This window comes from Pteropus alecto, unplaced genomic scaffold (assembly GCF_000325575.1).
Source record: "Pteropus alecto unplaced genomic scaffold, ASM32557v1 scaffold220, whole genome shotgun sequence".
In the NCBI taxonomy this organism is placed as follows: Eukaryota; Metazoa; Chordata; class Mammalia; order Chiroptera; family Pteropodidae; genus Pteropus; species Pteropus alecto.
In genome coordinates, this window is record NW_006430043.1 from 1696963 (window position 1) to 1711956 (window position 14994).

At 47.0% G+C, this 14994-nt stretch overlaps 1 protein-coding gene across 1 annotated transcript; it reads left to right on the plus strand.

Annotated features, from left to right (window-relative positions):
• Positions 1-464: 464 nt before the first annotated feature.
• On the plus strand, positions 465-12214 carry KRT79 (keratin 79). The gene is made up of 9 exons (XM_006904551.1): positions 465-948; positions 2907-3127; positions 4178-4238; positions 4343-4438; positions 9608-9772; positions 9990-10115; positions 10771-10991; positions 11673-11707; positions 11968-12214. Exons 1-9 carry the CDS (start codon positions 478-480, stop codon positions 12171-12173), a joined length of 1602 nt encoding a protein of 533 aa, XP_006904613.1. The 5' UTR covers positions 465-477; the 3' UTR covers positions 12174-12214.
• Positions 12215-14994: the final 2780 nt, after the last annotated feature.

The window sequence follows — 14994 nt, forward strand, 5'->3', positions numbered from 1 at the left end:
CACCACCTGCACAGCCCGGGCCCTGGGGCCTTGGCTTACAACAGGGGCCAGGGACAAACCCCACAGAACAGAGCCCCATTGATGGCGGCCACCAGGGCTGGGTGGGAGGAGACCAAATCAGCCACTGGGTGGTGGAGGTGGCCATGGGAACCCATATCATCCTGTTCCAAGGCAGGAGAGCCGCAGGTGGGAGAAGGTGGCATCCTGCCCCAAACAGTCTTGACTCAGCCCCAGCTCTGGAGCACAGGTGATAACTGGGAGCAGCTCCTCCCTCCTGCTGAGGGAGAAGGGATTCCCCACCCACCACCCCCAGCCCACAGGGCCCTTCCCTCTCCTCCTGGGGCAATGGGGCAGGAGTGTCTGTGGAAGTGGGGTGCCAGCCCAGTTGGGAAAAGATAAAAAGCCCATCAGTGGCCCAGCAACTCACTGTGCTTCCTCCTCGCTCTCTCAGCCTGTGCTCCGGCCACTCTGACAGCCATGCGGTCCTCTGTGTCTCGGCAGATGTACTCCACCAAAGGGGGCTTCAGCTCCAACTCTGCCAGTGGAGGCAGTGGGTCCAGGGCCCATACCAGCTTCAGCTCAGTGACGGTGTCCCGGAGCAGTGGTGGGGGGCTCCGCTCTGGCCCTAGCATGGGTGGCTTTGGCAGCCGGAGCCTTTATAACTTGGGGGGCAACAAGAGCATCTCGGTCAGTGTGGCTGGAGGGGCCTCTTCAGGGCGAACCATAGGAGGCTTTGGCCATGGCAGTGGGGCCTACATGGGCCTGGGGGCTGGAAGGCAGACAATGGGGCCTGTCTGTCCTCCTGGCGGCATCCAGGAGGTCACTGTCAACCAGAGCCTGCTGACCCCCCTCAATGTGGAGATAGACCCGGAGATCCAGCGGGTGCGCACCCAGGAGCGGGAGCAGATCAAGACCCTCAACAACAAGTTCGCCTCCTTCATCGACAAGGTGGGCTGAGGTGGAAGCGGGTAGAAAGGGCCCCTGGAGTAGAAGCAAGGCCTCTAAGGGTGGGCTGGGCGGAGGCTGTAATAGCCCGTATGCACTCAGGTGGGGGTTGATGGGATGACTTTTGGAGCCCCTCTGGCCTGAGCTTAGGATGCCCAGATGTGGTTGGCAGGAGAGAGTCTCTGGATCTTTACTGTAATTGCTCAGGTGAATCTGCATCTACTCATGAAGCCTATTGGCCAAGAGCACCCTGACCATGCTTAGTCCTTCCTAGGTCGTTATTAGTAGCATTACACAGAAGCCTTAGCTCACATTACATAGTGAGTTGTCTTCATTGCTCCTCTTAGCAGGTGGCCCTTATTGCCTTTTGTCATTTGACAGCTAGGAAACTGGCTCAAGTGTCAAACAAATTACCCAAGGAGCTCCATCTGTTCCCTATTCTCTCAGTCTTGGTCGAGGCCGAAGGACAAAGATGTGATCAGGACACATGTGATTGTGGGGGATATAGTCTTAGGGGAAGTCTCCTTTTTGCTTTTCCTATTCTTTCTCCCTGTTTCAGCCGAGAAGTTGTTTGGGGTGGATAATGACGAGGGCAGTCACCAGGTCATCACGACCTGGGGTGTGGAGTTTGATCTGGCCCAGGTTGGGAGCATCCTGGTTCCCTCTCTTGCATCCAGGAGGGGTTTGGGGTGGCTCTTGTACTGTTCTCTGGCATTTCCAGGTCAGTTTTGCTGGCGATGTCTACCCCCACCCTAAACCCCAAGCAGTGACATCACGATGAGGAAAATCCTGGTGATTGACTATAACTTGGTTCAGTGATTTGTGTGTTCCCGAGGGACATTCATGTCCCCTTTCTCATATGATACCCACAGTGTCCCATGAGGAATCACAATAAGTAATATTGTGTCCATTTTTAAGAAGAGAAAACTGGTTTAGAGAAGTCATGCGATTTGCCCAGGCTCATATGGGTACTCAGAGACAGACGTGGGCCTGGACGCAGGGTCATGAACCTCATGGTCTTTGGCACTAGAAAGGCTCATTACTGCTCATGGCAGGTGCACCTGCTGCATGGTGTCCCCTGGGCCATGTGACTGTGGGCCTGGGGTGCTGTGGGGGTGGGACCTTGAGAGACTGGATGGCAGAGGGTGAAGCAAGCCATTCCGCCCACCCTCCTCACCTTCTCACCTAGAGACTTTTGGTTCTTCTCTGGGACTGTCTCAGAGGTTAAACAAGCAAAAATTCTCTCTCATGCCCTATGAATCATGACCCGGTTGCTGGAGGCCTGAAAGGTTGTCTGTATTTGGTGTCCATGAATCTTGGCCGGGCAGAGAATCCCCCATGCCACAAGCCCCCTTCTGAGTCTTTTGAGATAAGGCTGGGCATTGATATTTAAAAAAAAACTTAAAAAAAGAAGTCAGATTTGCAGAAAAGTTGCAAGAATGGAACAATATACTCCTGTATACTCTTTCACCCAGATTCACCAATTTTAAACATTTTGTCACATTTGTTTTCTTTCTCTTTCTGTATGTGTGTATATATATATATAAAATCACAAATATATACATATATAGCTGTATATACTATATATACAGATACATATGTATGTGCATTTTTAACAGTTGATTTTGATGTAGAATTGTATTCAGAAACATTGATCTAGTCCAATTTGCCCAGGGCAAGTGAGAAAAGGAACTTGACTGTCACCAATAGTAAATGACTGAGCTGGGGCTTTTATGTTCGTTAACTCTTTAGGGTCCTTGTCATTATATTGGACTATTTTTTTCCAGCAAAGATTGTTCTCTCAGGAACTCTTCTCCTCACACGATGTAGGTCCTGCACTGCCCCTGCAATGTCCTCATCATGGACAGATGGTGGTGATAGGCCCCATTCTCAGTCCCTCCTCTGTCCATCCCAGCCCCGGGGAATGATGCCAGCCCAGTAACCTTCTTGCTCTGGCTCAGGTGCGGTTCCTGGAGCAGCAGAATAAGGTATTGGAGACCAAGTGGGCGCTGCTGCAGGAACAGAGCCAGAATTCAGGTGTCACAAGAAACAACCTGGAGCCCCTGTTTGAGACCTATACTGGCAACCTGCGTAGGCAGCTGGATAACCTCCAGGGAGAGCAGGGAAGGCTGGACTCGGAGCTGAGGAACATGCAAGATCTCGTTGAGGACTTCAAGAACAAGTGAGGAGGGCTGACAGGCTGGAGTTATATGGGGATGGGAAGGGGGCTTTGTGGGAAATCTCCTCAGAGAGGGCCACCCCATTCTTAGGGCCTTGGGACTTGCCTGGGGGATGCACAGTCAGAGCTGCTTCCCTCAGGTGCTGAGGTGCTGGACCCACTGCTTCCTGCAGAATTGGCACACTTGTCTGTGTATTGTTGTTCATAATTTCAAAAATTCTTTATTACAAGGTAAGGAGAATAGTGTAATAAATCTGTATGTTCTCATTACCCAGCTTTAATAATTACCAACATAGTCAATCTTGTTTCATCTGTACTCCTACTCACTTTCCCTCCTCCCTTATTCTTTTGAAGCAAATCCTGGCCATCGTGTCATTTAATTCACAAAAATTTTACTGGGATGTTCAGATAGTTCATCTACATAACTTGACTTAGTAAACATAAACACAATGCCATAATCACACCTAAAATTTTTGAAATAGTAATTCTTTAATATCATCAAATATTCAGTCAATTTTGAGCTTCCGATTATCTCATTAATGTCATAAATTTACAAAAATACTTTGTTCAAATCAAGATCCAAATACGTTTTACACATTGTGATTGATTGATGTGTATATTTATAATTTAAAGGTATAATTTTTCATAACTTTTCCAACGACTCAACACAGGCAATTTCTAAACCTTAAAGTCTTAGCAAAGGCAGTTGGAGAGAAGTTAGTTGTTTGAAATACCATCCTGTTGCTGAAAGTGAAGGCAAAATTCAACCACTGTTGACATATCTCCACCTGATATTATAAAGCCTCTTAAGAGCTCTGATCTAAAGAGATGACTGCTCTTGACTGCCATAGTGTTGCACAAATACTGTGTGCCCATTTCCTCAAAAGGGGAAATATAAAGACCATACCCCAAGTTTCTTCATTGGTGAGCTGCTCCCAAAAGGTGTTCTTGAACACTATGGGACCCATAATGGCTTCCCTAAAGCCAAGAGAGTCCGATGCCTTAAAAGGCAGAACTTAGCTGAGCCTGGCTTGAGTCTTCTCTGTGTAATAGGTATGAGGATGAAATCAACAAACGCACTGCCGCTGAGAACGAGTTTGTGGTACTCAAGAAGGTAAGCAGGGTGGCAAGGAGTGGGGGCAAGTGGTCCTTTGGTTGCAATAGTGCTCGGCTTACTGGAAACTAAGACATTTGCCCTGCTCTCTCCCTTACCTCCAGGATGTGGATGCTGCATACATGGGCCGAATGGATCTGCATGGCAAAGTGGGCACCTTGACCGAGGAACTTGACTTCCTGAATCATCTCTATGAAATGGTGAGATGGTCAATGGACAAGAATAATTACATACAACACTGGAGAGTCCCCCTGGAGCTCTGATCTGAATTCACCAGTGTGATTCAATTGATAGAAGATGGAACTTGGACCTTTAATTAATACTAGCTTCCATGTATTAAGTGCTTAAGGTGGACCAGGCACTGGGATAAGCTTTTTACATGATCCTATCAACAACTCCATAATATAAGTACTCTTATTGTCCCCAATTTATAGTTAGGACATTGAGGCTCAGAGCAACTTGCTCATGGTCACATAGCTGGTTAGGGGCAGTGCTGGAGTTAAAACCTAGTTCTTGGACTTCAAAGTCTGACACTTGGTACCATGTTATACTGTGTTCCCCTTCTTGCTCAGTTTGTAACGGTGCAAGGGATGGAGGAGCAGAGATGGGCAGAGCTGATTTGGGGACTAAGATTCCAGGTTGGAGCAGGAGATGAGGTGTGAGCAGTGGGCAGGTCAAAGAATCCGGGAGGGGGTCCCAGGAAAAAAGGGGCTTTGAAGACTTGAGTGAGATGGTTGAACTTAACATGAGTTGATTTTAGAATCAAAGACTCTCAGAAAAGGTAGAGACCTCAGGGTAAACTTTCCACTTAGTTCAAAGCCCTTCTCTAATATTCCTGATGGAGATATTAGCCTCTACTGGAATACTACTTTTTCTGAGGCAGGCATTTTCATTGTCGAACAACTCTGTTAGAAAGCTGACTTGAACCTTTTTCCCGTGGCTTCTGTTCTTGGTTGACCCCGCTTGTCCCCTATGGGCTGCACATATCCAATTATCTTCCACGTGACATATGTCTTTCATATGACAGCCCTTTAGAAGTCAGGACGATTAGGGGATTGAAGTTCAGGAGGAAGTTCAGGAAATTCTGAGTCTAGAATTCAGAGAAATGAGGGATGGGGTGGGAAGTTACAGATACAGACTTCCATTCATGCAGCCTAATATTGCACTAGTTTATGTGTTATTTTTAGAAAAAAACTTCACCATATTTGTTCTTTAAATCCCCCCTGGATTTTTTCACATGAGTGCTTTCGGGTGAGACAGGCATCCACTGTCTCCCAATTTCCTGTATTTGGGAAACTGAATTTTTTGAAACTGAATGCAAGAGCTGATGATTCCTTTTTTTACCTGTGAAATGTTCTTGAGGTTTCATCACATCGTTTTAGGTCATTGTGGGCACTTAGAAAACTGGATTCTGGTATCTATATATTGGAGATTTCCAGTTGGATAATTGGATATATTAGTGATGCATCAGCTTTGGGTTATCTGCAGACTTGATGAACTCTCAGTTTAGTTATTTGATACTATTTCAGTGTAAATGATTGATAAACACATTGAGGCAGACAGTGATGACAGAGTCCTAGTCCGAAAACTAAGTCTTTCGTGGTGCCTTCTCACTAGCCTGACCTCACCTCGCTCAGTAATTTGTGATTTAAGTGGCTCAGCTACCTTAAAATCCAGTTAACCATGCCATCCTCTGGCCCACATTTTTGTCTTATTTTTTAAATGCCAGGAAAAATAAAAGCATTTCAAAAAGAGAAGAAAAGAAAAAGCCTTCCAAAAAAATTGGCTTGGTCCAACAATGTCCATGGCAGTCCTTTAGCAGCTTTGTAATGCAACCACAGAAAAAGACAGTTTGGTTTGACTTTTCCTTAGAGAAGTCTTGCTGGCTCCCAGCCTCTCACATACATTTTATAATTCATACTAGAGGGTCATAGGAGATTGACATCAAGTTTAACTTGGAGAAGTCAAAATTTCTCCCCTTTGAAAATGAGGACATTTGCCGCGTCTAGGGTTCTGGATTTTGGAACCTCTCTCACTTTCCATATTTCTCAAGGATCACCAAGGATATTTCATTGTCTTGGCAATCTCCATGGCCTCCTAGGATATGCTCCTCTGGCCTAGACCCTTGAGATGCCAACAAGGCCAAAGCCTCTCATACTCTCTGTATCTGTTTTGGGTTTCCATTTCTTCTCAAACATCTTGCCCTCTCCAGTCTGATGACCGTTCCCCTTTGTGGAAAAGAACAAATGACATAGCAGTTGAGTTGTCGGCTTTGCCTGGATCTTCTGTAGGGTTAGCCCGATGCTGCCTCCCTTGTTGTTTTTGCCTAGAGCTTATCCAACAGCCCCTGTCCACTAGTTTTAGAATTCTCTGGCTCATCCTTGGCAGTGTTGCTCTCCTTCCAGCATCTCTACATGGCCTGTCTGGATGGAGCTTGTTGGGGAATGTTCTGTGCTTTCATGCTGATTTCTTAGGTCCTCCTCAGTTTCTTCTTTATTGGGATCTTTGATAGTCGTTGATAGATATTGCTTGAGGGGGCTTCCTCATCCTCATTTTCTCTTTTAGGTTCTTATCTCTTTAGGCCAATGATTCCCAAACTCTTCTTTTCTGAATGTGTAGGAATTAGCTTTCATATTCTCTAAGGTGCATGTCTGACATACCCAGTGTTCCTTTCCTTTACTATTCCTTGTCCATTTGATACATATCTATTGAGTACCTTCCACAAGACAACAGAAGGGCAAAGTCTCTGCCTTTGAGGGGCTTACATTCTTATGCTGGGTTACCATGTGATGAGAGCCATCACAGTGACAGGGACAGGTGCCCGGAGTAGGCTGTGGATGATCCTTCTTGGGGGTCTGGAGGAGCTTCAGGGGAGATGGTATTTGAGTTGATTTTGAAAGAAGGGCAGGGTTTCTAAAAGAAGAGTGTGAAGAACTGGCAGCCAGGGCCTAAGTCTGCACAGTGATGAGGAGGCACCAAAGGGCATGGTGTGTTTGGGGAGCAGCAGGTGGGCTGGGCATTGAATGGGTGAGAGAATTAGGTAAAGAGGTAGACAGGGAAGGTGAGCTAGGGACCAAGTCATGGTCACTTCCTGTCAAAGTTACTCATCACCTATCTTTATCTCCTTGGAGAGTGAGAATAAAGGCCAGAGCAGTCATTCCCTTTCTGTCTCATGGGAGAATCAACTGTGATTGCCTTTGTGACACTTGGTAAATGATTTCATGGTCTGGTTTTGGTCCAGCCAGATCTTAAGGAAATCTGGAGGGCCAACTACCAATTCAGGGCATGTCTCCCAGGGCAGGAAATGAACCTCATGGCCTCTCTCTGGCCTGGTGTGTGTGCGGGGGTCCCTGCAGGGTCCCAGCCCTGCTCCAGTGCCATCACTTCAGCCTCTCTGGCTCTTTTCCCCTTGCCCAGAGGCTCTCCACCCATTCTTCTCTTCAGGGTCCCCCGTGACTAAGGAGACACATCTTTTAATTCACGGAGCTCTTCTCTCTTTACATGCATTGGCTCTGTTTCTTTGGAAAGCCTGACCTCCCTGTCCCCTGGTTCTAGCAAGACCCTCATCCATTCTTGGTGGTGTCTAGTAGATAGGTTTTGACTCTTTGTCTTAAAAATTCCAAGTTGATTTTCCTCAGGACCACCACACTCTGGCATGGAACTGTAGAGGGTTCTTGAGCTGGGGAGGCTGAGGGAATGATCCTACAAGATGATGCTGGCAGTGTTGTCATAGTGGGTAGGAAGACAACTGTGACAAAGTGATGTCATCTGTAGCAAACATGCTTCATGGGCACCTTGACTGACCTTCAGAGAAGTCTGGGTAAATAATGCATTTTTACTGAGCACCCACCATTGACCATGTATGGGTCTGACTCCTCACATGAACTGCATGATGTTACATCATGCCAATTTTACAGAAGAGGGTACTGAGGCATTGTGAGGCTTAGTGACAACCCCAGTCACACAGCTAGTGAATGTCAGGCTGGAGACTTGAACTTAGCTTTGTTTTTCTCTAGAGTTCATGTCTTTTCACTAAACCACAAATATTTCTGTCCCCATCCCCCCAACCCATTTCACCTTTTAAAAGATAATTTAATTTAATAATCTAAATCTATGTCAGTATGGACATCAGTTTTGATTTTGGTAATTCTCTCTTTATTTCTGTCTATCTCTAAACTATGCCATATCAGGTTCTGGTGTCAAACTCCTTAGGTTTGAGACTGGACTCCTCATTTATTAGTTTGTGGTTTTGGGCAAGTTTCTTTTTGTTCTATTGGAAAAGGGTGGATAATGAGTTAGTGCCTGTCAAGTGCCTAACACAGGGCTCAACCAAAGGAAATGATCACTAAATGAGAGCTGTTGTTATTATTATTTTGTCTCTATCTATTATAATCTCACTGGCTGTAGTGAAGGGCCAATGTGTGAGAAAAGCTGGAGACAAGAATATGTCGAAAGGTATTGACTTTTAGAGGGAAGGTTCTCTCCTCTTGAGGAGCCACACAAGAGCACTGAGTGGATGAACAATTTGACCAGAGCTGGGGTTTGGGGAAGGGACGACCATGGAAGGGACAGAACCATAGCCCAACTGGGAGCCAACACAGTCATAACCTAGCTATAGAGCTGGTCTCAAAGCCAGAACACAGAAACCAAACCTGCTGTTAATGGCATCTTTAAATGCCTGTGTATGTGAAAGCTCATGGTCCTAGAAACATAAGCAGGGTCTGAGAACATCACCCTGGTCTATAAATGTCAGTGTCTTCTAGAGGAAACCATTTGGACTTTGTCACTCAATTGACTGGTTCATCTGGGCCCCACTTAGACTGGTTGGCTTTGGATCTGGTGACTTTGAATGTGTCGCTTCTCTTCTCCAAGCCTCTTTCCTCACCTGCCTATAGTCAGGACAAATTTGGATGGTGGTGCAGGTTGTTAACTGACTGAGTGGCGAGTGAGGTTTGAATCAGACCCCTGTTTAACTGCTCAGTCCCTGGTATGGGCTGCCTCTGCCCAGAGGGGAGCCTTTTCCCAATTTGCACAAAAGCACCCTGTGGGCCAGCCATGGCCTTGCCCGCCTCACAGGGTGTCCTGAGGATTAAAGGGACTAGTGAATGTGCTGGCTCAGGGCCTGGCACCAGCTTGAGTGCAATAAGTAGATATTCCCTTTTCCCTTCTTTAATCTCTTGGGAGCCTGCAAATGCACAAAAAGAAATGCTACCTGTGAAATGGGAGCCCCATTTCATAGCCAGAGACACTGAGGCCTTCTAGGGTAGAGCTTGGGGAAGGGCATGGACCTACCAATGTCACCTGGACCCCTGTCCTTCATCTTTTGACTGCCTCCCAGAACATGGTGGCAGCTATTTCTGTTTATGCAGGAGCTGAGCCAAGTGCAGACCCATGTGTCTGACACCAACATTGTCCTCTCCATGGACAACAACCGCAACCTGGACCTGGACAGCATCATTGCTGAAGTCAAGGCCCAGTACGAGCTGATTGCCCAGAGAAGCAGGGCTGAGGCCGAGGCCTGGTACCAGACCAAGGTGAGAAGAATGGCTGGCTCAGCTGTGTGGGCTAGAACTAGACATAGACCTTTCCCTATTGTGAGAGGCCTAGGCCACTGGGCTCCTTGCAGGCCCAGGGCCAGACACAGCCAGACTACATAGGGACCTCCAGTTTTGAGAATGGGCCTGGGGGCCAGGGATTACTATGTGGGCCTGGAACTAACCGATAGCTCACCACAACTTCTTTTGTGTCCAGTATGAGGAGCTGCAGGTGTCAGCTGGGAAGCATGGGGACAACCTGCGGGATACCAAGAACGAGATTGCTGAGCTTACCCGCACTGTCCAGAGGTTGCAGGGTGAGGTGGATGCAGCAAAGAAGCAGGTGAGCCTCTGGTAGGGAGCCTGAGGGACTGGCCCAGGTGTTGGTGGAGGTGCGGGGGTGCTTCTTATTGTCATTCTGAAGGGCAAGATCTGCTCTTCTCCTGGTAGATGGACACAAACACTGAACAATCAAAATCAACATGCTCCTTTTAGAAGAGAAGAAAGTGGGGCTCAGAAGAAGGAAGGGACTTGTCCAAGGTTACACAGCATATTAGTGGTAGAGCAGGTGGGATGACTTCCTCCAAGGAAGATTGAGCCTATCTCCAGGAGGTCAGAGCAGTGGCTAAAGGTTCGAGGGTCCAGGTCATAGATGCTGACTCCATCTAGGGTATAGATGAAAAGTGCGGGCTCCTACTCAGATCATATTTGGTTAATTGTGGGGTTGTATTATTTGTTTTATCTCTTTTGAGGCACTAGGCTGAGTTGCAGTGAGAGGGACTAAGATTAGATTAGACTTCAGTGTGGACTTTTTCACTAGTGCCACATGACCTTGCTTGTGTAATAGCATCTCTTCTTTCAGATGAATGTTTCTGATTTTCTTCTTTCCCAGTGGGTTGTGGTGGGGCTGGTGGGGGATGGCGATGCCTGGCTAAGAACAGAGAGATGAACATGATGACCCCGGAGGGTATTCCCAATACCTCTCATCCCCTGGTCAGTGCCAGCAGCTGCAGACGGCCATCGTAGATGCAGAGCAGCGCGGGAACCTGGCGTTAAAGGATGCTCAGAAGAAGCTTGGAGACTTGGACACAGCCTTGCTCCAGGCCAAGGAAGACCTGGCCCGGCTATTGCGTGACTACCAGGCCCTCATGAACGTCAAGCTGGCCCTGGACGTGGAGATTGCCACTTACCGCAAGCTGCTAGAGAGCGAGGAGAGCAGGTGGTGTCCCCTCCTGCCCTGATTCCAAGGGCTTCCCTGCCTTGCCCTGTCAGGGAGCCCATGTAGTTGGCTCTGGTGCTGGAAGCAGGAGGATAAGGGAGGAACCAGGAAGCTGGGCTCCTAACTCATCACCTTAGGGAGATTCTCCCACTCGTGTTCGCTGCTTCTGCTGCATATCTCCTTGGTCAGCACAACCATTGGTAATCCTTAAGGGGCCTGGCAGGACAACAGGAGTGAGGCTTCTTCTTCCAAGGAATCCACCAGATTCTACCACCAGTGGAAGCTTAGAAAAAAAATTCATCATCTCTGTCCTTGGGGAGGGCATGAGATATAAAGAAAGTCAACTTAGCCAGGAACTGGGCAGCTTTATTTTGGCATAGGCTTTATTTATCATCCATCAGAACAGGGGTGTTGCCCATGACCCACATGGGGAGAAATGGAAGGGTGGGGGAGGGCAGCATGGCTTGCTGCAGCTCTGCTTTCTCTGCAGTCCTGGCTTTAGGGCCTGCCGGAAGGGTCCCCTGGCGCAACGTGGCCACATGGGCATTCTTCTCATGTCTCCTGATCTTGTCACATGGGCCCTGGTTCTTGAGAGTTGACCAACTGAGTTAACCCACTGTAAAGGCAGAGAGAGGGAGGGAGAGGGATCACTGATCCTTCTGGCTTTTCTTTCCCCCCCAGGATGTCTGGAGAATGTCCCAGTGCTGTCAGCATTTGTGAGTATTTTGCTGTCCTGCCCTGGGCTCAGCCCCAGTCCTCTGCCTAGTCCATTCAATCTGTCCTTGGCCAAAAGCACACATTTCCTCCATTTGAGTCCCTGGAGACAGGTTCAAGAGGTCCCTAGAGAATGGCCTCTTTATCCATTTCTCATGGCTCCACTGCCTGATTTCATTCCCACCCCTCGCTGATTCCCAGAAGCCCCTTGTTCTTCTCCTAGGATGGCTGCCCTGCCTCACTCAGACCCTTTGTCTTGCAGCGATGACTGGCAACTCCACCACTGTGTGCGGAGGCGGTGCGGCTGGCTTCGGGGGTGGCATCTCCCTGGGTGGGAGTGGGGTCACTGGCAAAGGCGGCTTCAGCACTAGTGTGGGCTACAGCACGGTTAAGGGAGGACCCGTCTCTGCTGGCACCTCCATCCTGCGGAAGACTACCACGGTCAAGTCATCCAGTCGGAGGTATTAGCTGCTGAGCTTTGCAAGCTGGGGCCCCTGCTGTCCTCTCCCACCCCACTTACCCATATCTGCTGCCTCCCACCCACCTCCTTAGGAGCAGGAACAGCCCCAGGAGGTTAAAACCACTAGCTTGAGTAATGTGTTTGGGTGACTTAGGGGTGAGCTTTTGACCACTGAGAAGAGGCTGAATTACTGAGGCCATCTCAGCTTCCTTCACCTTTTCTGTTCATCTGATCTGAGCTCAGGGCTGGCTGGGGGAGGAGGAGGGGAAGTCAGGAGTGGTCCCTAAATGTCTTTCAACCTCCCCAGTCTCCCACCAAACACACCCCTCCCTACATCTACCCACACCTACCTCCCCTGTTTGTGCCTATGATGTGTCTCAATAAATGGCAACTGCAGCTAGCTGTCTGTGGCTCCAGTCTGTTTTGCCTGGGGAACTGAAATCGTCAACAGATTAACTTCCTGGTGGTTGAGGCAGCAGTAACCACATATTCACTATGCCCCAATCATTATGCTGAAAGCACATTAGCTCAATACCATCACCACTTTAGGCCTTGGCTCTTACTTTCTCCCTTGCAGAACTCATAGAAAGCTGGAGGGAATATGTAAGTTGCTCAAGGCAGGACCCAGTTACTGAGCAGCTGCCTATCACCCAGTCCATCACCTGATGCTATTGAGCCCTCCACTCACTCTGTAGGGCAGGCAGCAGGATTGTTCAGCGGAGAGATCTTGGGCTTCAGAACTAGGTAGACTTGGGTTGAAATCTCAGCTCTGCCACTTACTAGCAGCGTGACCTTGGGCAAGTTACTTAACCTCTCTGAGGCTCAGTTTTTTCCTTTGTAAAAGCAGCATGTGATGAGAGCATGTGTAAAGCATCCAGCTTTGACAAGAGTTGCTTCCCTTTGCTTTCCTTCTCCCTGGATTCTGGTTTCCCAGGTCACTCCGGAGTCAGATAATTTCTCTCTTAGTCCTCTCAACCAGTCATCAATAAAAGTTCACATTTGTTAGACAATGGCAGAATACATATTATTCTCAAGTGTACGTGGAATATTTTCTAGGATAGATTACATGTTAGGCCATAAAAGAAGTCTTAGCAAATTTAAGAAGTTTAAATCATACCATAGGGGAGGGAGGGAGCAAATGGACGGATCATTTTATGAACTATATAGATGTCTAACCAATGTACTGTATACCCGAAACTAATTTAAATAAATAAATTAAAAAAACAATTTAAAAAATAAATAAATCATATCACATATCTTTTCTCTCCGCAATAGTATGTAATGAAAATCAGTAACAGAAGAAAAACTGGAATATTCATGAATACATGGAAATTAAACAACATTCTCTTGAGCAATCAATATATCAGGGAAAAAATTAAAAGAGAAATAAAAAATTTTCTTGAGACAAATAAAAATGGAAACATGCACACACCAAAACTTATAAAACTTATGCAGCAAAAGCAATTCTAAGAGGGAACTTTAGCGCTATAAATGCACACATCAAAAAGATAGAATGATCTCAAATAAACAACCTAACTTTGTATCTCAAAGAACTAGAGAAAACAAGAATAAACTGAGCCCAAATTTAGCAGAAAGAAGAAAATAATAAAGATTAGAGCAGAAATAAATTAGAGAACAGAAAAACAATGGAAAAGATTAACAAAACTAAGAGTTAGTTCTTTGAAAAGATAAACAAAATTGAGAGAAAGAAAAAAAATGGCATAGATGATAGAAGCTCTGTTCATTCCTCTGGAGACCAAATCAAAGTTGTAACGGTAACAAGGAGCAGCAGCAAGGAAAAATCGCCTGGGGTCTAGATGAACAAGCCATACAGCTAGGGAAAAATCCAAGAAATCACTCTGCAATGGCAGAAGGATTTGTGAATTTCACTGTAAATAAATTTCGTCCTGAAAATTAAAAAAAAAAAAAAAGAAAAGATAAACAAAATTGGCAATCTTTAGCTATATCAACCAAGAAAAAAAGAGAGAAGACCTATATCAACAAAATTATAAACAAAAGAGGAGACATTATGACTGACACCACAGAATTACAAAGGATCAAAGAGTGTTCTATGAACAACTATATGCCAGTAAACTGGACAACCTAGAAGAAATGAATAAATTCCTGGAAACATACAACCTACTAAGACTAAATCAAGAAGAAATAGAAAATCTGAACAAACCTATTACGTGTTGGGTAACCTCTACTTGTACATGTCCAGGGTAGGCAACCAGGAGAGGCTGCTCTCTACCCCCGGGAAGGTGAGGATCCAGTGCAAAGAGTGCTTTCCCGCCCCCATTCTAAGGAGTTCCCATCCTCTCACTGTCCTTCACTGGCCCCTTCTCGAAATGCTGACTGGTTCTTTTCTGAAGACTGCGTGATCCTCAGGTTGGCTCTGGCTCCCCAAAGAGTGATTCAGGCACAGTGGGGCTGCTGAGGCTGAGTTACTGTGACTGAACTGGGCTAGGGCCTGGACCCAGCCAAAGAGGGCGGGGGTGCTTTCCCACACCACACACCAGATTTGGGGCTGAGAGTGAAAGACTTCGGGATCTTCATAATCCTAGGGCTGAATGGAAGGCTTGCCTCCCTTACCCAGAAAGGCCTCAGCAAACACACCCACCTGCCTCTGCTCCACACCCCTGTCAGCTGTTCGTTTTCTTGACAAGGTCTGTAACAGTTGCCAGATAAGGAAGGGTCATAGAGAACAATAGCAGAAGCTATGGGGGTGAGGCCAGGACCAGCTTTTAGCAGTTGCTGCCAGGAAGAGTCATGCTGTCCAATCCCCAGCCTCTGGCCCAGGTAGATAGGAGGCATCTTTCCCATTTTCTG